At 37.4% G+C, this 19,381-nt stretch overlaps 1 protein-coding gene across 7 annotated transcripts in view; it reads left to right on the top strand.

The window, feature by feature from the left end:
• ASXL2 (ASXL transcriptional regulator 2) overlaps nucleotides 1–19,381 on the top strand; it is a 79,716-nt gene that overhangs the window by 15,230 nt on the left and 45,105 nt on the right. For 2 of the 7 annotated variants that reach the window (XM_079792721.1, XM_079792723.1), the window contains 3 exons: nucleotides 3,389–3,471; nucleotides 4,303–4,475; nucleotides 18,506–18,614. In XM_079792721.1, coding sequence (XP_079648847.1) covers nucleotides 18,537–18,614 — 78 coding nt within the window. In that variant the 5' untranslated portion in view covers nucleotides 3,389–3,471; nucleotides 4,303–4,475; nucleotides 18,506–18,536. Of the gene's footprint in view, nucleotides 1–3,388; nucleotides 3,472–3,516; nucleotides 4,476–18,505; nucleotides 18,615–19,381 lie in introns of those variants that run through there. The other 5 variants (XM_079792719.1, XM_079792720.1, XM_079792718.1 and 2 more) reach the window with 3 other exon arrangements.

Below are 19,381 nucleotides of genomic sequence, written 5' to 3'. Positions count from 1 at the left end.
TGATCAAGAGATACTGCTGAGCAGCCAGGTAAGGTCCTTTTCCTTCTTTCCTTTTCTAATATTGGCTCTCTAAATTATTTCTTCTGCCTAAATTCCATGGATTCCTTGTTATTATCTGTTCAGTTCCTGAACTCACACAGTGAGTGTTTGTATAGTGAGTTTGGTAGGTGTGGGATACTGCATCCTCTGAATTGATTTTGCTTCTGAGTGTCAAATTAGCACAAGTTCGGATAATAAGGGATTTGTCTCATTTGTGTCTGCATCTGTTTGCCTCTCATGTTGGGATGGGGAAAGTTGGGATAGCTAAGGATACTTCGGTCTCCTTTTATCCTTGTCCAGTGAAACTTGTTCAAATCCATTTAACAAAATTCCTTGAATCCACATTTCCTTCACTTTTCTAGGAGTTGTTTTAACTCCGTTGCCAACTTTGGACTTCCCATTCAGTGCTAAACCCCCTCAAATTTGATTTCTTTCCTCCTGATGAAATGGAATTTAAACTTGTAAAGCTAGTTAAAAGGCTTCTTGTTGCTAAGGCCAGTGGATTTTGAAGTTGTTATCTCAACTTCTAGGCAGTTTTTGACATTGTTGACCACTTCATCCTTCTTAGAATGTTTGTCTTTTGTGAGGCATCATATTCTTTGGTTTTCTTCCAGTTTCTCTGGCCACTCCTTAGTTTATTTCCTAGTTTTCTTTCTCTGACTCTTAAACATTGGTATATTGGTTCTGTAGCATAGGCTCTAATTGCGTATTTCCTGGGTGACCTCATTCAGTACAGTGGCATTGATTAACCTAGTTAAAGGTTTTTGGACAGCAAGTAAGCCATAAAACACTGAAGTAAATCTATAAAGATTCATGTTTTTATCTGTACATTTTATTTTTTAATATATTTTTATTGATTTCAGAGAGGAAGAGAGAGAGAGAAACATCAATGATGATAGAGAATCACTGATTGGCTGCCTCCTACACAGCCCACACTGGGGACTGAGCACGCAACCTGGGCATATGCCCTGACCTGAATTGAACCGTGACCTCCTGGTTCATAGGTCCAGGCTCAATCACTGAGCCATGCCGGCTGGGCTGAGCAGTTATTCAGATTATCAAAGTAGTTTCTAAAAATTGTGTTAATATGGTTCCATAAACAGTTCCAGTGGAATATTTTGTTTGATATACACTGCCCTCCTGTGGTTAAATTAAGCTAAATGTTTTTATAAAACTAGTATTTTCATTTACATTAAACCTGTGGTAAATAAAAGTAATATTATTGCAATACACTGATAATATTGTAATAGTAATGTAATGGAATACTCTATTTTTGCTCAGAAATATATGTAGCCATGTTGTTTTTCTCTCTAGTTTTTCTTCTTTGGTTTCTCTAGTGTGTCTCTACATTTTTCTCATACTATGTCTTTGCACATTTTCCTGTTAAAAATAAGTAAATTAAGAGTCACATGAAAAATATTAAGCTATTGAAGGGAGGGAAGGTACACTTAAATGTAGACATGTTAAAACAAAAAGAGCTCTGGCTGGTGTGGCTCAGATGGTTGGGTGCTGTCCTGTGCACCAGGAGGTTGCCTGTTTGATTCCTAGTCACGGGCACATTCCTGGGTTGCTGGTGTGCAGGATGCAGCCGCATGATGTTGCGCTCTTACATAGATATTTCTCTCTCTCTCTTTCTAAAAATCAATAAATTATTATTTTTTAAATTAAAAAATATGTTTTTATTTATTTCAGAGAAGAAGGGAGAGTGAGAGTGAGATAGAAACATCAGTGATGAGAGAGAATCATTGATCAGCTGCCTCCTGCATGCCCCATACTGGTGATTGAGCCTGTAACCCAGGCAGGTGCTCTGACCAGGAATTGAACTGTGACCTCCTGGTTCATGCATCGATGCTTAACCACTGAGCCACGCCAGCTAGGAAATAAATTATTCTTTAAAGAAAAATCAATAAATTATTATTTTTTATAATACAGTTATAATACATGAAATTCATAGAAATCTCAGTGGAAAAACAACAGAAATAAAAAGATGAAAAATAGACTGGAAAAGTATTTGCAGTAAATGTGACAGTGTAAGTTTTAACAAATTTAGTATGAAAATAGAACTATTGACAAAGGAGGCAAAAGCATACAATAGAGTAGAAATAGTCTCTTCAATAAATGGTGTTGGAAAACCTGGACAGGTACATACTGTTTGGGTCTGTTCTGCATATGTGCCTCCTAGTGGCTATTTTGAGAACCAGATAAGTAGTATGTTGAGGGTTGGAGCCACATAAGCATAGTTTGGGGTGACCTCAGGGGTTTTTATAGAACTTTATGGTATCTCTTTCTTGAGCTCCTTTTACTTTCTTTTGCACTTTCTGACTTCTAGAGACCCTTCTCCCTTGTCCTGTCACTGGATAACTGGAGCTGTCATTTCTGTTTTGCTACACACTTCCACAATCACATCTGCCTTCTATGCCACGCAGCAAGATGGTAGAGAAGGAATATAAGCCATGAGGAATCTCTTCACACTCATGGGACCTTTCTTGGAGATTTAGGTCCCTGTCTGTCTATTGCTGCTATCATCACTGCCACAACCGCTGTCTTTAGATTGCCTGGGGACGGGCCAAGAGAAAGGGAAAACAAAACAAAATCCCAGAGGGTCCTCCCTCTGCTCTTCAGACCGAAAAGGAAAAGTCTTCCCTTGAAATCATTTCTGTCTGCACTTAGAGTGCAGTTTTGAGTTTGGACTGCCATTGAGTCCAGGCTAAGTAGTCCCAAGGTACTTCTAGTTGTGGTTTCCTCCCTCAAGCCAACTGCTACCATTTTCAGAGTCCTCAGATAGCTCCTCCATGTATTCTGTTTAGGTTTTTAGTTGTATATATTCATTGGGAGAGATAGAATAAACTGGGCTTATTCTGTTTTTATTAGAATCAGAACACAGGTACCATTTTAATTTCATTATAACTGTATTAATTTGTTTTGGTTATGCATTTTTGAGAATCCATGCTGTATTAGGCTTTGCTGTAATGTGAAGATGGAAAATCTTTAATGTGCTTATAGTAGGCACACAGGTAGGCCTGTGATGTAGGGGTAGAGACAGAAAGTAAAAATTTCATATTATGCATTAATAATAATTGAGTTATTAATTATACTCCTTTTATCTATTTCTGCTTCAGGTTTGACTTGTTTGTGACTAAAGGAGAGAAGATCCTATTTATATTTCATTAATATTCCACTTTTCTTATCCCAAAATATAAGGGATGAAAAATCTCTGGATATGTATGTGCTGGATGAAATTAATACATAGTTTTAATAAGAATAAGAAATATACTTAAATATATAATTATAATAAGAATAAGAACTTGCAATAAGAAAAATAATTTATTATTACATACTTGTTTCTCAGGTCTTAGAAAAATATCCCAATACACCCATGAGTCATAAAGAAATTCTTCAAGTTATCCAGAGAGAAGGACTAAAAGAAATCAGGTGAGTTATTTAAATATTATTAGTAATAATTATAGTCCATGATTAGAGTATTTTATAGTATATAGCAGTGTATTTCAATCCTGAAGATTGATTATTTAGTGATAACTGCATTGTTAATTTCTTATTTATTCAGTTGTCAGATCTTTGGCATTTTCAATCATAGCACAGTTATAAAACCAAAAGTAAGTTTCAATAAATTCTTAGAAGGTAACTATCTCTACACCCATGCACTTTAATTCTTATGCGGCCTAGAGCCATCTTCAAGCCTTCATCTATCAATTCAGGCTTTTGATTTAATAAGTTTGGTTATTAGCAGATAAAAAGTACTCTAGTGCAAGGAGAGCGCTAGAGGTAGGCAGTCTAGGAAGAAATAACTTTGGCCACAAAGCACACAATGGAAAAGATACATATAAGGAGTATATATTTCAGATATTAGTCTTACTTTCAAATGTAGCAGCCTGGGATAAATTAATATAGGATTGAAGGTAAACATATTTTAATTTCTAAGAGCTAGAGGCCTGGTGCACAAAATTTGTGCACGGGTGGAGTCCCTCCGCCTGGCCGGCGATTGGGGCCAATCAGGGCCAGTGGCCGGGGAGGAACCGTGGGAGGGTTCCAAAGCATGTCCGGCCCCATCTCGCACATTTCCGATTGGCCGGACCCCAGCAGCAAGCTAACCTACCAGTTGGGAGCATCTGCCCCCTGGTGGTTAGTGCATGTCATAGTGACCGATTGGTCCACTGCTCGGTCGGACACTTAGCATGTTAGGCTTTTATATATATAGATTTGTAACTCAAAATGCGGAATGCTCAGCATGCACTTTTCCTCCAGCCCCTGGTCTTGGAGACGTCATGTCCTTCCTAGGCTCTGCTCACCCTCTTCAGCTGCCACACGAAGTAAATTGTATCGTGTGTGTGTGGAAACCTTTTGTAGGCTCCATGGGTGTGTCTTTACTTTGCTGCAGTTCTGATTACCAACATAAGGAGAGACACTCTCATTATCAGGTAACACCATTGTGGTAAGACCCCTGCTCAGCCTACTGCAGTTTTAAATAGGCCATCGATCACCCTAGATGGTTTGGTTCAGTGGATAGAGCCCTGGCCTTTGGACTAAAGGGTCCTGGGTTCGATTCCTGTGAAGGGCACATTCCTGGGTTGTGGGCTCAACCCCCAGTAGGGGGCATGCGGGAGGCAGCGGATCGATTCTCTCTCATCATTGATGTTTCTGTCTCTCCCTCTGCCTTCCTCTCTGAAATCAATAAAAATATATTAACAAAAATAAAAATAAATAGGCCATGAATTACACATCACTGCTCTCCATCCATCCAGTTCCCTCACACCCTCTTTTGTCTTCACGCCCCCCCGCCCCCCCCCCCCCACACACACACAGCTGGAGTCTGTAAAATGGGGTCAGGATTTCTACTTCAACTAAGGGCGACGTTTCTGCACAAACCTCCTTCCCCGCCCATCTCTGACCCCAGTCCTGTGGGGTCTCTCCCTCCCTCCCCTCCATCTAACTTGGTGGGCCCTGCTCTGCCCCTCCTCCTACGATCTCTTGTCTGCAGCCTCCCCCTTTCTCCTCCGGTGGTGGAGCTCCCCAAAGGTTGTGTGGGGCGAGGTGGGGCTGTGCAGGGCAGGCTGGGGTGGGGCAGGGCGGGGTTGTGCAGGGCAAGCCCAAGCAGGGTCTTGGAGGAGAGCTGGGGTGACGGGTCACGGCACGGGGGGGGGGGGGGGGGGGGGCGGGGGGGGCGGGGGCGGAGGGAGGGGAGGAAGGGACATGGAGCCTGTCCCCTGGGAGAGGCACCGGGCTCCTTGGCTGCCCCCACCCAGCAGCTTTTCTAGGCCCCTGCGCAGCTGTCACCTTCCACCCCTCACTGCCCCAAGTTTTGGACTTGGTTTCTCCGACTCAGCCCTGACCTCCTCTCTGCTGCATCCCTGGGAGCCCGAGCCCGAGGCCGAGGCGCGCCTGGCCTGTCCCCCCATAATGGTGCTACCCACTCTCCTGGAGTAGTTAGTGAAACTTAACCCTTTGCACTCGCTTGCTTTTTTCTCGATTCCTTTATTCTACTCGGGATTTAATTTTTTAAATACCCCAGATTTTACAAAGCGCAGCAGTAGAATAAAAAACTGGAGTTTCTTTTCATACAAATTTATTTATTTGGATTTTTTTGTATTTCAAATACATACGAGCTGCTACAGATGCTAACCGTGTCGAGTCATACTCGACATCCGAGTGCAAAAGGTTAACAAATAAAAAGAAGCATCTCTGAAGATTATAAATTGCGCACTGAGAACGCCACAGGCTGCTAATGACCATGCCAGCCTCCCGTGCCACCCGGTCCCTCCTGGCTCCCGCCCCCGCGGGGGGCAGCTATTTTTTGATTGCCACAATGAAGAAAGTAACAGGGATGTTAAATGTCTTCCTTTGAAAAATTGTTCACCTCATATGCCAGTAGTATTCCTATTGAGAAATAGTGAGTTATGTACTTGTAAATAAACAACAAAATGTTGTAGATTTTCATTCTTTTTTTTTTCTTTACCATGAAATTCAATTTGAGATTTTTTTTTTATTGCTTTTCTTTGCTAATGCAGTTAAAAACTTTTGATTTGTGGCCAGATGTCAGTAGGTTGGGAATAAATTAAGTTTGCTTTATTAATATAAAATGATGACGTATAAATTAGTATAACTTTGCTTTATATAATGTATGCCCCTGAAAAATTGTGTGAACATTTGTAAATTAAAATGTATTTGAAATGTGTTAGCTCTTAAACGTATTTTTTGTAAATTATTATTTTTTTCAAGTATATTTTATTGATTTTTTTTTTTTTTTTTTACAGAGAGGAAGGGAGAGGGATAGAGAGTTAGAAACATCGATGAGAGAGAAACATCGATCAGCTGCCTCCTGCACACCCCCCACTGGGGATGCGCCCCCAACCAAGGTACATGCCCCTGACCAGAATCGAACCTGGGACCCTTCAGTCCGCAGGCCGACACTCTATCCACTGAGCCAAACCGGTTAGGGCTTTTTTGTAAATTATTTAAAAATGTATCAATGATATAGTTCCAAGTTGTTATTGTTATTTGAATTAGTCACATTTATTAGATTAAAATTAAAGCACAATACCCATTTAATAACACATCAGTTTGTATAAGGCTATAGGAGAAGAGGATAAGTGATTATTGTGACTAAGGAATGAATTAAGCTAAGGTATTCTAATACCCGTTTATAACACTATTGGGTCTTATAGAATGGAAATGAGTTAGGGATTTCATTTCTTTTCATAAAATTAGACTTGATACACACTGGGGAAATCGGTCAGGAAATCTGGTATGTAGAGATCAGACTTCACCAGTCCTTTAAGTCAAAATGCTAATTGCAGGTTCATCCACCTCTAACATAGTAAGGCTCTGTGACTTTAAACTTGTCATTATCATTTCTAGGGAGTAGGCAAGAACAGCAAATAAGTAAAGAACGTAAATAAAAAAAAGAACAGAAGGAAGAACTTATGCTGGTGCAGTTATGTGACCACAACACAGTTCTTTCTAAGTCATCAGTGACTTACATTTTGCCAACTCCATGGGACTTTCAGTTCTCACCTCTCTTGTCAGCATTACTTATCACAGCTGACTACTACTTCCTTCTTGAAACTGTTTTGTTGCCTGAAGTGACCAGAAACATTCCTGCTTTCCTTCCTCTCTAAGTTTTTCTTCTCTCTTTTTCTCATTACCTTCTCTCCAACTTATGTGTACTTTTGTCCATTCTCATAGCTTTAAATGCCAGTTTTGGCTTGTCAATTCCCAACTATGTAGGGAATTTGTAGGCTGCCCACTGCAGCCTTGATACATGCTGATGCTTTAACAAGGAATGTGCTTTCCCTCACTTAACTCTTATTTATTTTTCAGGTGTCAGTTTGAATGTCTTTTTCAGAAAACTTTGACTGACTTTCTGGTCTAGATTACATTTTCCTTTTTCAGTTTATTATAGTGTTCTGTGTTGTTTCTTCATGGCACTTAAGGTTTAAAATTACATATTTTTGTAATATTAAAAACATCATGTAGCTTCTCTATAGTTTAAGCTAGCTCCATTAGGGCAGTGACACTGTTTGCTTTTCCAGTCCCACCCCGCCCCTCCCTTCCCCTCCCCCTCCCCTTCCCCCCATAGTCCTTGGCATATAACTGATATTGAAAACCTACTTATTAATGAATATATGAAATATAAGTTGGAAGATCACATTCAAATGTAGTTATAACTTATTCTCGTTGATGTGATATGTCAAATGGTAGTCTTACAATCTTTAAAGTTTTTAGACAGGTTATAGAATGAAATGGATACTGTGCTTATTGAAGATGTGCTATTTTTTACGGTTTTATTTTTATTTCTCAGCCCTCAATACATGAATTTCAACTCTTTTTCCCTTTGTAGTTTTTTGTCTGCTTGCCCATTTTGAAGAATCTTGCTTAATTTGTTTCGGATGTTGGTGACTAAATAGTTCCTGGTGTGTTACAGAATTTAAAAATCCTTTTTCTTTTGTGATAAGATACTTTGACTTATGTTACAGCCTAAGTTTATAAGTCAGGTACTGAAAACAGTTTTTTAAATATAAAGGTTTACTTTTGGAAAATTCCAAACTAAAAAGTGTGCATTGTCCAGTATAAATTACAAATAGTCCTTCCAACATTCCAGTATGTATCTAACAGTTAAGAACTCAAGAGACTATTTGTATGCAATTTGGATATTCTGGATTGTTATCAGAAAAGAGCAACTAAATATAGACATTAAGCATACATAATATTGATAAACATATACACAGAATAGTACATAGATCAAAGTGCTCATGTAAACTTCGGGACTGTTCCTGCTCACCATTTACTGGTCTCAACAACTCATTACTACTTAGTCTGTTGAAAAGCAGGTTTCTTCCCTCCATCAGCTGTGGCTGCCATTAATGTTTATAAATGTGTTTTTACAGCATTATGTGTGTAGGACTGCAAAGCTTCCTTCTAAAGTAGTCATTGCTTTTAATGCTTCTCCCAGTGGAGTCTTCTTAACTTGCTTTGCTCATCCTATTAGCTATACACTGAGTGGCCAGATTATTATGATCTCTGAACGAATAATAATCTGGCCACTCGGTGTGTATGTGTGTGTGTATATGTGTGTGTGTGTGTGTGTGTGTGTGTGTGTGTGTGTGTGTGTGTGTGTGTGTGTTAGGGGCCTGGTGCATGAATTCGTGCATGGGTGGGGTCCGGCCAGCCTGGCCAGGGGAGGAGACGTGGGCGGTTGGCCGGCCTGCCTGCTGGTCAGACTCCTAGTCGAGGGGACAATTAGCCTTTTATTATATAGGATATACACTGACTGTCCAGATTATTATGTGTTCAGAGATCATAATAATCTGGCCACTCAGTGTATAATCTTGATCCTTACTATTAACAGCTAACAGAGAGAGTTTTGAGGAAAGAAGAGTATTCATTTCCCGAGATCCTATTCACTTATTAGTTTTTCTTATCTTTCGTGAATAGAAGAGGAAAATGAAATTAGGAAGATTCTTAGTGTTCATGAATTCATCATCCGCAGATTAAGTATTTTTTGAATAAGACCATTCATGAGTGGTCCCCGGGGTTCATGACACATAATAATTAGTAATTTTGGTGAGTCATGAATTTGAATCTTTTATACCATAAGATTGATGAGGAACAGTAAGTTATGTAATTAATGAGTGTAGCCAACTGCCTAGCTTTTATTTTATTTTAATTTTTTTGTTAATCCTCACCCAAAGAAAATTTTTTTCTCATTGATCTTTAGAGAGAGGGAGAGAGGAAAGAAGGGGCAGAGAAAGAGGGAGAGAGAGAAAAAAACATCAATTGGTTGCTTCCTGCATGTGCCCCTACAAGTACTGGGGATCAATCTGTAACCCAGGTACATGCCCTTGACTGGGAATGGAACTGTTATACTCTAACCACTGAGAACACTGGCCAGGGCTAACTGCTTAGCTTTTAAATTAGGTGATCATCACTTGTTACCTCTGAAAGAAGTTGATAACTATTTAAAAGCATTGGTTCTTTATGGAAAAAGACCTGGAAAGGGAGAAATAAGTGCTATTTATATAGTAGTACTGACAGATTTGGGAACAAGTAGATGACTTGGTCATGCACTCCTTGTAAATGAAGTTTAGTTAGTTACAGTACAGTGTGATGCCCCTGATTAACAATATCCCCTAAGTGGGTAATCTCTATTGCATTCCTCATCCTTTCCTCCTTCCCCAACCCCTTTTCCAAACCAGTCACATAATTTAGTCATGGAATGTTATAGCTGGAAAAAATTAGGTTATATCTCATTTTATTATTGAACTAAGGCCTATGGAGATTGAGACTTGGCCAGACTTGGCCAGGGTCGTACAGCTGGCTTCAGTGAAACTAGAAACGGAGGCTTACAGCTTCTGGTTTTGCTCTTTTCAGTATATCATACCGCCTCTTGATCCATAGTTCTCTCTACCATTGTGATTAGCACATGTGCTCTATTATTTTTCAAATAAATTCTATGTCATATGCTGACATATAACAATATTAGGTTAGTTGCTTCCTAATTATAAATTACTTTCTGAAAGAATTTGAAATTTAAACTACAGCCATTATACTAATAACTTAGCTTCTGAAACAGACAGTACATTTAAGAACTTACCCTAACAGCTTTTATTTTTTTATTTTTTTAAATATATTTTTATTGATTTCAGGGAGGAAGGGAGAGGGAGAGAGAGAGAGAAACATCAATGATGAGAGAGATTCACTGATCGGCTGCCTCCTGCACGCCCCACACTGGGGATCGAGCCCACAACCTGGGCATGTGCCCTGACCAGGAATTGAACTGTGACCTCCTGTTTCATAGGTCTTTGCTCAACCATTGAGCCATGTGGCTGGACACCTTAACAGCTTTTAAATAGATCTTTATATTGTTGTCATGTGGAGCTCAAAATTGTTACCTAACAAGGAATTCTTCTTCTGTTTCAGTCTTGTATCCCAAACAAGTTGGAATTGTAAAGAACTCTGGGAACCATCTAGCAAAGATCGTACTCAATAAACATTTGCCAGATTGAAATTGACTTTTTTGGAGGAGTCCCCATTGCACATTGTATTACTATTAATACATTTGCTTGTGAACAAAATAATCTCTCTCATATGGTATTTAAGTATGTGTTAGCCCAACTTACACCAATAACTAATCCCATCATCTAACTTTCCCCCCACCTCTTCGTACATAAAATTATACAGCAAGGAAAATAAAGTCAACACTCTCTTCTACTTTACAGCAAAAATTATTATTCCCCCAGAGCAGATCATTTGGCTATTTGCCAAGCTAAATTGCTCTTTCATTAGAAAGAGCTCAGTTTAAGAATGAAGAACATTATTAACTTGGTACCATATTTATGTAAGATTGGCTTAGATACCTTTGAGTTTGGTCTGCATTTTCTTTATCTGCTAGTTGCAATCTGCTTTCAAGCCCACAAACGTTGTAAGGATGTCGAAAGGACTAATAAGCAACATCAAAAAAATCAAAATGCTTGGATATTGGCAGAAAAGATTCTTATTCATTGTTATTGCGCTTCACAATGAGTTCCATTATGGATCAAAGGGAAGCTACTAAACCTTAGGGTCCATAGCTGATGGCTTTATGATGGCTCCTTGGAAATTGAGATGCATGGGAAGAATATTAAAGAATGGGGAATATTCATTGTACCCACATTTAAGTATAAATTATTGTAATATTTTTATTCTGCCACACAAATAGAGTATTGCAACTGTTACCTGAAATGGTGTAGGCTGTATAGCTGAATTTAATTGTGTATTGTTAGATACAGTGATATTTTGGCCTAAGGTAAATTCTGAAGAAGAAATTAATGTTTTATGTAGCAAAGCTGGGGGAGGTGCTAATTTTAAAAATTGTGGACAATGCTGGGAGGGGAAGGGAGAATTTATATTTTGGCTTTATTGTTGCTTTATAAAGAGAAATTAAAAGCTCTTTTTTTCCCTCCTTTCACTTTCTTGGGGTGCATTCCAACTCCAGAAGGTAAGAAGTATTATTTTATTCTAAAGCATTATTATACAGTTATAAAGCACTCTTTTATAAGTTTAATTGAACTTACCTTTGGATGCATGATTTTTACTTTATAAATCGATATAATTAGTCTAGAAACTTAGAGTGACATTACTATGTAAATGTTTTAGTATATGTACTTTTTTGTTCTTGCCGTTTACAAGCATTATTTGTCATAATTTTAGAAACTCAATTTACATTTAATTTTATTAAAATCATCATTTGACTTGCTAGTATTGGAATGCCTAGTATTCTGCAGATTAATGAAAATACTTACGATATTGGAAATGTGTAAGATAACATTTGCTTTTGTTCAGCACTTATAAAATGTTACGCCACTTCCTTATGGTCTTTGTGGTTTCAGATGAGAAATTTGCTGTCATTTGAATTAGTGTTTCCCTGTAGGCAATGTGTTTTTTTCTTTCTACTTTTAAGATTTAAAAAAATGTTTATTTAGTGTTTAGAAATTTAATTATGATGTGTCTTGGTGTGTGGACTTTTTTGAGTTTATCCTTTTTAGATTCCCTGAGTTTCTTGAATATGTAGGTTTCTTTTTCACTAAATAAAAGAAGTTTTCAGCCATTAATTCTTTAAATCTTTTTTCTCCTTTCCTTCTCAGACTCTGATGATATAAACTTTGAATCTTCTATTATTACCCAACAACTTCCTGAGTTTCTGTTCATTTTTTTCAGTGTTACTTTCTCTCTGTTGTTCACACTGGTAAATTTTATTGATCTGTTCTCAAGGTTATTGATTCTATTTTGTTATCTCCATTTTACTATTGAGCCCATCTAGCGAGTTTTGTGTTTGTTTTTTTCATCTAGCAAGTTTTTACGTTTCTTATACTTTTCAGTTCTATAATTCTATTTGTTATAGCTTCTATTTCTTTGCTTATATTTGCTGTTTTTTTCATTTGTTTCAAAAGAATGTGTGTTTATTGAAACATTTTTATGACAGCTGTTTTAAAATTCTTATAATCTCAACACCTGTCTCACTGTTGGCATCAGTTGGTTGTCTTTTCTCATTTAGGCTGTGATTTTTCCTGGTTCTTAGTATGATGGGTGATTTTTAAAATTTTTTTAATTGAATCTTGGATATTTTAGCTATTATGAGATGTTGGGTCCTATTGAGTATAAATCTTTTACTTAAGCAGGCATTCACACTGCTCAGGTTTACCATGTGAGTCCTGGACTCTTGAGGTAGACTGTGGTCTTGTTTTATCTGGTGACACAGGCTGCCAGTAATCTTTGCTGTTGCTTTCTGAGGGGGGCGGAGTTGGCTGCCTTATGCCTCTAGATGTAGGGAAAAGGGAGTCTCCAGCCTCTGGGAACAGAGAGGCTTCCTGAGTCTCTTGTGACAGGACCCCTGCTTGTGACAGGACCCCTGCTTGTGACAGGACCCCTGCTTGTGCACTGGGTTGCTTGGCATTTCAGGGGGCTGGTAGTCCCAGGTCCACAAGGACAAAGAGGCTTCCTGGGCTGGACTGCTTTTTGTGGTCAGATCCCACTTGCTTGTGTCACCTTGCTTCTCCTATTTTAGTCTTTATTTTTGCTGCTTGAGGTAAGATAATTCCCTCAGTCAAAGCCATTTAATTATATAAGCTTTACTGTAACTCTTAAGTTACTTCTGTGAGTTGGAAAATGCCAGAAATTGGTAAAATTAAAGGATCAATTGACTCCTTAAAAGCTCTGAATCTTGACGTAAGTGGTTAGTTATGTCAAGACTGACAGCTATTATTCAGATGCAGAACATAATTGGAATAAATAGCTTTGCTGTTAGATGTATAAACTATATTAAATGAACAAGAAATACCAAATAGGGCAACGATATAAGATCACAACAAAGTCTTAATTTTTGATGTATTTAAATCTGTGAAATTTTATTCTCTCTCCAGCTCTGTTTCAGAACTATGTCCATAGCTTATATTGATACATATTTTATTTTTATTTTTGTTTCCCACACCAATACTTCTTTTACCCCAAATAGTGTGTCCTCATATACAACCGTCTACACCTCTTTAGTTCAGAGACATGTGGTTTTTAGGAACTTATTTAACCCATCCAGTTAAGAAATGTTAGCATCTTGATCAGTTGAAATACAGGCAGTTAATATTTCTTTATATGCTGTAGTTACAAGGTGACCTTTTAGGAGCATTATATTTCTCTTAAAGTCTATTTTTTCTTCTTATGTTTTATTATAAGATTGTAACGCAAGATGCTCTTAGTGAACCAATCATGGAAATGGTCATGGACTGAGATAGGATTCAGGTACTTTATGCATATGATCTATTTAACCTAAAGAAACCATCTGAAGTCTTTATTTCATAGACAAAGATGTTGAAGCAGTGAGGAATTGCATAACCAGTTAGAGAGAAAACTTGAATCCACATATGTCTGACTCAGAAACATAAGTGCTGCTTCTATTGCCTCACTTTTGAGTAGGATCAGGACATTGGATAAGGCTCTTGATGAACTGCTTTGTATTTCACTTCAGGTGAAAAGTTACGGTGTTCTCCAAGGTCCTTCTATACCAAGAGCTTGTGATTATCTAAAAATTGAACCTTATTGTTCCATATATTTACTTTAAAATAAAACATAATCACTGGACTCTTTTTTTCTTTCCAAACAGTTTTGCTCACATCTTACTGATAGTAGGCAAACTATGCTTTTAAAAAAATAACAGTGGGAAAAAAGACAATAATGGGAAGAATGAGTGAAGATTTACAGTGAAGTATTAAGAGGACAGAGAGCGTATACAAGCAAATTTTCCAAAGAACCTTTTTTGGTTTCTTTTTACGACTTCCCTCTCTAGGCTATTTCTAGATTGCTCTCTTATTTGTTTTGTTTCACTGGTCTATTAATACAGACCTCTCATTGTGGGGTCCCGATTGGGCTTTTCCAAAAATGCCTGTTGAAAATTTCCCTTCATACCCTTTTCTCTCTCTCCAATGGTTTCACTATCATTTGTTTCATGGTATGTTTATGGACGAAAACAGTTTGAAGAAACTAATTCATTAAAGTATGGGTGAGTCAGATGCTACTTTTGAATTTAAAATCTATATTTATGTTATTTCTTTTTTTAAAAAATAGATTAGTTGTTAACCAAATGGACTTCTTAGAAGAATTGCAGGTGGTAAGATCAATGGAAAGCTAGAAAAAGGTTTTAATAAAAGAGTTTATAATAATACTAAGATCCAGTGAATTTAAAACCTATTAAGTCTATTTATTAATTTAGTGATCCTTAAACTCACTATTTTCCAACATAAGGGTGTGTTGAGTTCGGTTTTGTTCTGTGTGCTGTCAAGTAAGCATGCCATAAAAATCAGTTCTAGCTTTTAAAGCTATCTGTGTTGAATTTTTAGTTTGTATGTGGATAATGATAACAGGGGTGTGTGTGTGTGTGTGATAACAGGGGTGTGTGTGTGTGTGTGTGTGTGTGTGTGTGTGTATATGTATAGGTATATGTGTAAGTGTATTATGTGAGTGAAAGAGACAAGTTTATTATCTTTTTACATTTAAAGTTGACCTGAAAGAATGCATTCAAGCATCGATAAGGGGAACTAGACTCCACTTTTCTTTTTTTTTCAGTGTTTTAATCTTGAAAGTCTGAGTCTTTCCTTTAACCCTATTGAAATTCAAGGTATTTGAAGGATAAATATAGAGTGTATAGTAGTTCAGTCAGAGATAGGAAAGCTCATTAAGGCCTAGTTTTGACAATGCTATTCTATTGGAGGGAGTACAGAAAAAATGAACAAGAGTTTGGGATTAAAGTAGAGATTAGGCAGGGTAATCTATTGCAGGAGGAAATATCTCTAGGATTAAATAAATTAGACCAATGAAGTCCCTTAAAGCTCTTTATCAAAGGCTTGAAATGGGGGTAATAAATATTGGAAGACACTGGTGAATTTTGAGGGTAGACTATAAAAGTTCATTATATTAATTTCTTTAGATTGGTTGCAGGAAGGAATGCCAGTGATGAGAGACCCAAATTTTGAAAAGTAGTAGACTTCAGGGTTTTATGAAGAGCCTTAAGTGAAGGGGGCTGTCAGATGGATCTTCTATTTCTTTTTTAATGTCCGATCCTAGAGTTTTCCGAGTACAGGTCTTTTACCTCCTTGGTTAAGTTTATTCCTAGGTATCTTTTTGTTGTTGTAATGGTAAATGGGATTTTGTTTTGTTTTGTTTCTATTTCTGAGAGTTCATTATTAGTGTATAAAAATGCCATCAATTTCTTGATGTTAATTTTGCATCCTGCTATTTTTCTGAATCATTTACTAAATCTAGAAGTTTTTTGGTGGAGTCTTTCGGGCTTTCTATGTATAGTACCATGTCATCTGCAAATAATGACAGTTTTATTTCCTCCTTTCCAATTTGGATGTCTTTTTTAATTTTTTCTTCTTATACTGTACACAAGAATAAACTCAAAATGGATTAAAGATGTAAATGTTAGGCTCGAAATCATAAAAATCCTAGAAGAAAACATTGTAAATTCTGGGACATTTCTCGTAGCAATATTTTTTTCTGATATATTTCCTGAGGCAAAGGAAACAAAAGAAAAAATAAACACATGAGCCCTAGCTGGTTTGGTTCAGTGGATAGAGCATCAGCCAGCGGACCTAAGGGCCTCGGGTTTGATTCTTGTCAAGGGGCATGTACCTTGGTTGCAGGCTCCTCCCCAGCCCTGGTCAGGGCTCATGCAGGAAGCAACCAATCGATGTGTTTGATATTTCTCTGTCTTTCCCTCTCTCTCCACTCTCTCTAAAAAATTAATGAAAAAATGTCCTTGGGTGAGGATTAAAAAAAGAAAACATAAATAAACAAATGGGACTACGTCAAACTAAAGAGTTTTTAGCACAGCAAAGGAAACCATCAACAAAATGAAAAGACAACCCACTGAATAGGAGAACATATTCACCAATGATACATCTGAGAAGGGATTAATATCCAAAATTTATAAAGAACTTATAAAACTCAACACCAAAAACAACAATAAACAACCCAATTAAAAAATGTGTATAAAAGACCTGACTAGACCAGTGCTTGGCAAACTCATTAGTCAACAGAGCCAAATTTCAACAGTACAATGATTGAAATTTCTTTTGAGAGCCAAATTTTTTAAACTTAAACTTCTTCTAACGCCACTTATTCAAAATAGACTCGCCCAGGCCGTGGTATTTTGTGGAAGAGCCACATTCAAGGGACCAAAGAGCCTTATGTAGCTCGCGAGCCGCAGTTTGCCGACCACAGGATTAGACAGTTCTCCAAAGAGGACATACTGATAGCCAATAGACATATGAAAAGATGCTCAATGTCAGTAATCATCAGAGAAGTGCAAATTAAAACCACAATCAGCTATCACCTCACATCTGTCGGAATGGCTGTCATCAATAAGTCAACATACAAGTGTTGGCAAGGATGTGGAGAAAAGGGAATCCTTATGCACTGTTGGTGGGAATGCAGATTGGTGCAGCCACTGTGGAAAACAGTATGGAATTACCTTAAAAAATTAAAATGGGCCTGGCCAGGTGTGGCTCAGTGATTGAGCGGCAACCTATGAACCACAGGAGGTCACAGTTCAATTCCTGGTGAGGGCACATGCCCAGATTGCCAGCTCCATTCCCCAGTGGCGGGGTGGGTGGTGCAGGAGGTAGCCAATCAATTATTCTCTCTCATCATTGATGTTTCCCTCTCCCTTCTCTGAAGTCAATAAAAATATATTTTAAAAAATAAATAAAAGACTAGAAATGGAACTGCCATATGACTCAGCGATTCCACTTGAGGGAATTTATCTAAAGAAACCCCAAACACTTAATTTGAAAGACTATATGTACCCCTATGTTCATTGCAGCGCTATTTACAATAGCCAAGATTTGGAAACAGCCCAAGTATCCATTAATAGATGAGTGGATGACAAAGCCGGGTACATTTACATAATGGAATACTACTCTCGAAAAAAGAAAGAAAAATTTACCCTTTTGACAGCATGGATGGACCTGGAGAACATTATGCTAAGTGAAATAAGCCAGTCAGAGAAAGACAAGTACCATATGATTTCACTCATATGTAGAATTTAATGAACAAACTGAACTACCAAGCAAAATAGAAACAGACTCCTAGAGAACAAGCAGACAACTCGTGGTGGTGGAGGGACAGCAAAATAGAAAGAAAGAGAGAACTCATGGACATGGACAAAAGTGGTGATTGCAAAGGGCAGGGGTATGGGTAGAGATGGAAGGGGGCATAAAGAGGATATATGGTGATGGAAAAAATAAAAATAAAATTCAGAAAAAAATAAACATTTTTCAGACATACCTATAAAAAAAAAAAGAAACATTTCAAAGCCTACTTTTAAGTGATCTCATAATAGAGATCAGCACAATATGTACATATATGGAATCATGTTGTACAACTGAAACTATGTGTCAATTATATTGGGAAAAAATACAAGAGACCATGGAAATGTGTGTGTTTCACAACTCAGATTTTAGTCTGGTGCAGCAGTTGGCAAGGAGATTAGTATTTTTCCTTTGAATCTGTGTGTGTTCTTTTCCCCTCTATTTTACTTCTGGACAGTTAAAGTTTGTGCTAAATGAAATAGTGTCTTTTAGAAAGAATTCAGCTTTAGTGAGTTATAATTGACAAAACTTTAAGTGACATAGAATCTTTATACATTATTTGTGATACTTTCATGAGATAATTTTTTCTTGGCTTAAATGTTAGATACTGATGAGGATTAAGAAACTTAAGGAATTATTTTTTGTTTAGATAATACGAGAATGAACCTCTATATCCATTTTCTCTGTTCTAGCCTCTCAGTAGATGGATGGACTTTTTATAGTTTATAAAATGTGTTTATATCAAATGAGTGTTGATCAGGTAATTTTATCTTAAGTATGTGTTACATTGGATATTCAGAGATAGACACTAATCATTGTGTTTTCTTTTGCAGTGGGACTTCCCCTCTTGCATGCCTGAACGCAATGCTGCACACAAACTCCCGAGGTGAAGAGGGCATCTTCTATAAGGTTCCAGGCAGAATGGGAGTATATACTTTGAAGGTAAATATTTTTGGAGTCATTTAAAAAGTAAATCATGAAGTGACTATATATAAATAATATTTGCATCATAGAGGACAGAATTCTGTTTTTGAAGAGGTAATATTTTTGACCCTGTATTCAAAATATTTTCTTTTTACTAATCTTCAACCATCTAGGTAGATCAGAGAAGAGAAATCAATTTATTTTTTATTGTTTATGATAATATTATCTTGAAAGGATGAAATGAAAATGTCTTCCAGAAACTTTTTCAAGGGCCTCACATTTGAATAATAACAAGTGATACAGCCTTGATGTGTTGTAGTACCTTCTCATTTAATTCTCCATTACAATTTAGACTTATGGTTATTATTATAATGGAGAAAGCCAAAGTTCAGAAGATTGGGTTTTCTTGTTGGCCAAATACCATTAGAATCAGAACCCAGATCTGACTGAATTTCCAAGCCCATGTTCTTTTTACCATAGCAGGCTTAGTAATTTTTAATTCCTCTACTTGAGAAGGAACCTTGACCTGTCAGTGTCCTTTCTGAATGAGCTTGAGTAAAACAGAATAGTTTGAGTAAAACAGAATTTATTAGTTTAGATAACTGGAAATTCTAGGGAAACTCAACCTTGATTCAGGAGCTCAAATGATATTATCAGGGATTGGCAACAATTGATAACAGGGATGTTATCAGGTCTCTCCACTTTATTTTGGCTTCGCTCTCAGGCAGGCACTTTCCTCTTTGTACAGGACTCCACTCTGCAGGCTGTAAGTCTGGAGAGGAAAG

This window comes from Cnephaeus nilssonii (genome assembly GCF_951640355.1).
Source record: "Cnephaeus nilssonii genome assembly, chromosome: 15".
Classification (NCBI taxonomy): Eukaryota; Metazoa; Chordata; class Mammalia; order Chiroptera; family Vespertilionidae; genus Cnephaeus; species Cnephaeus nilssonii.
Note: the sequence above shows the minus strand (reverse complement) of the source record. Positions and strands in the feature narration are given on the sequence as shown.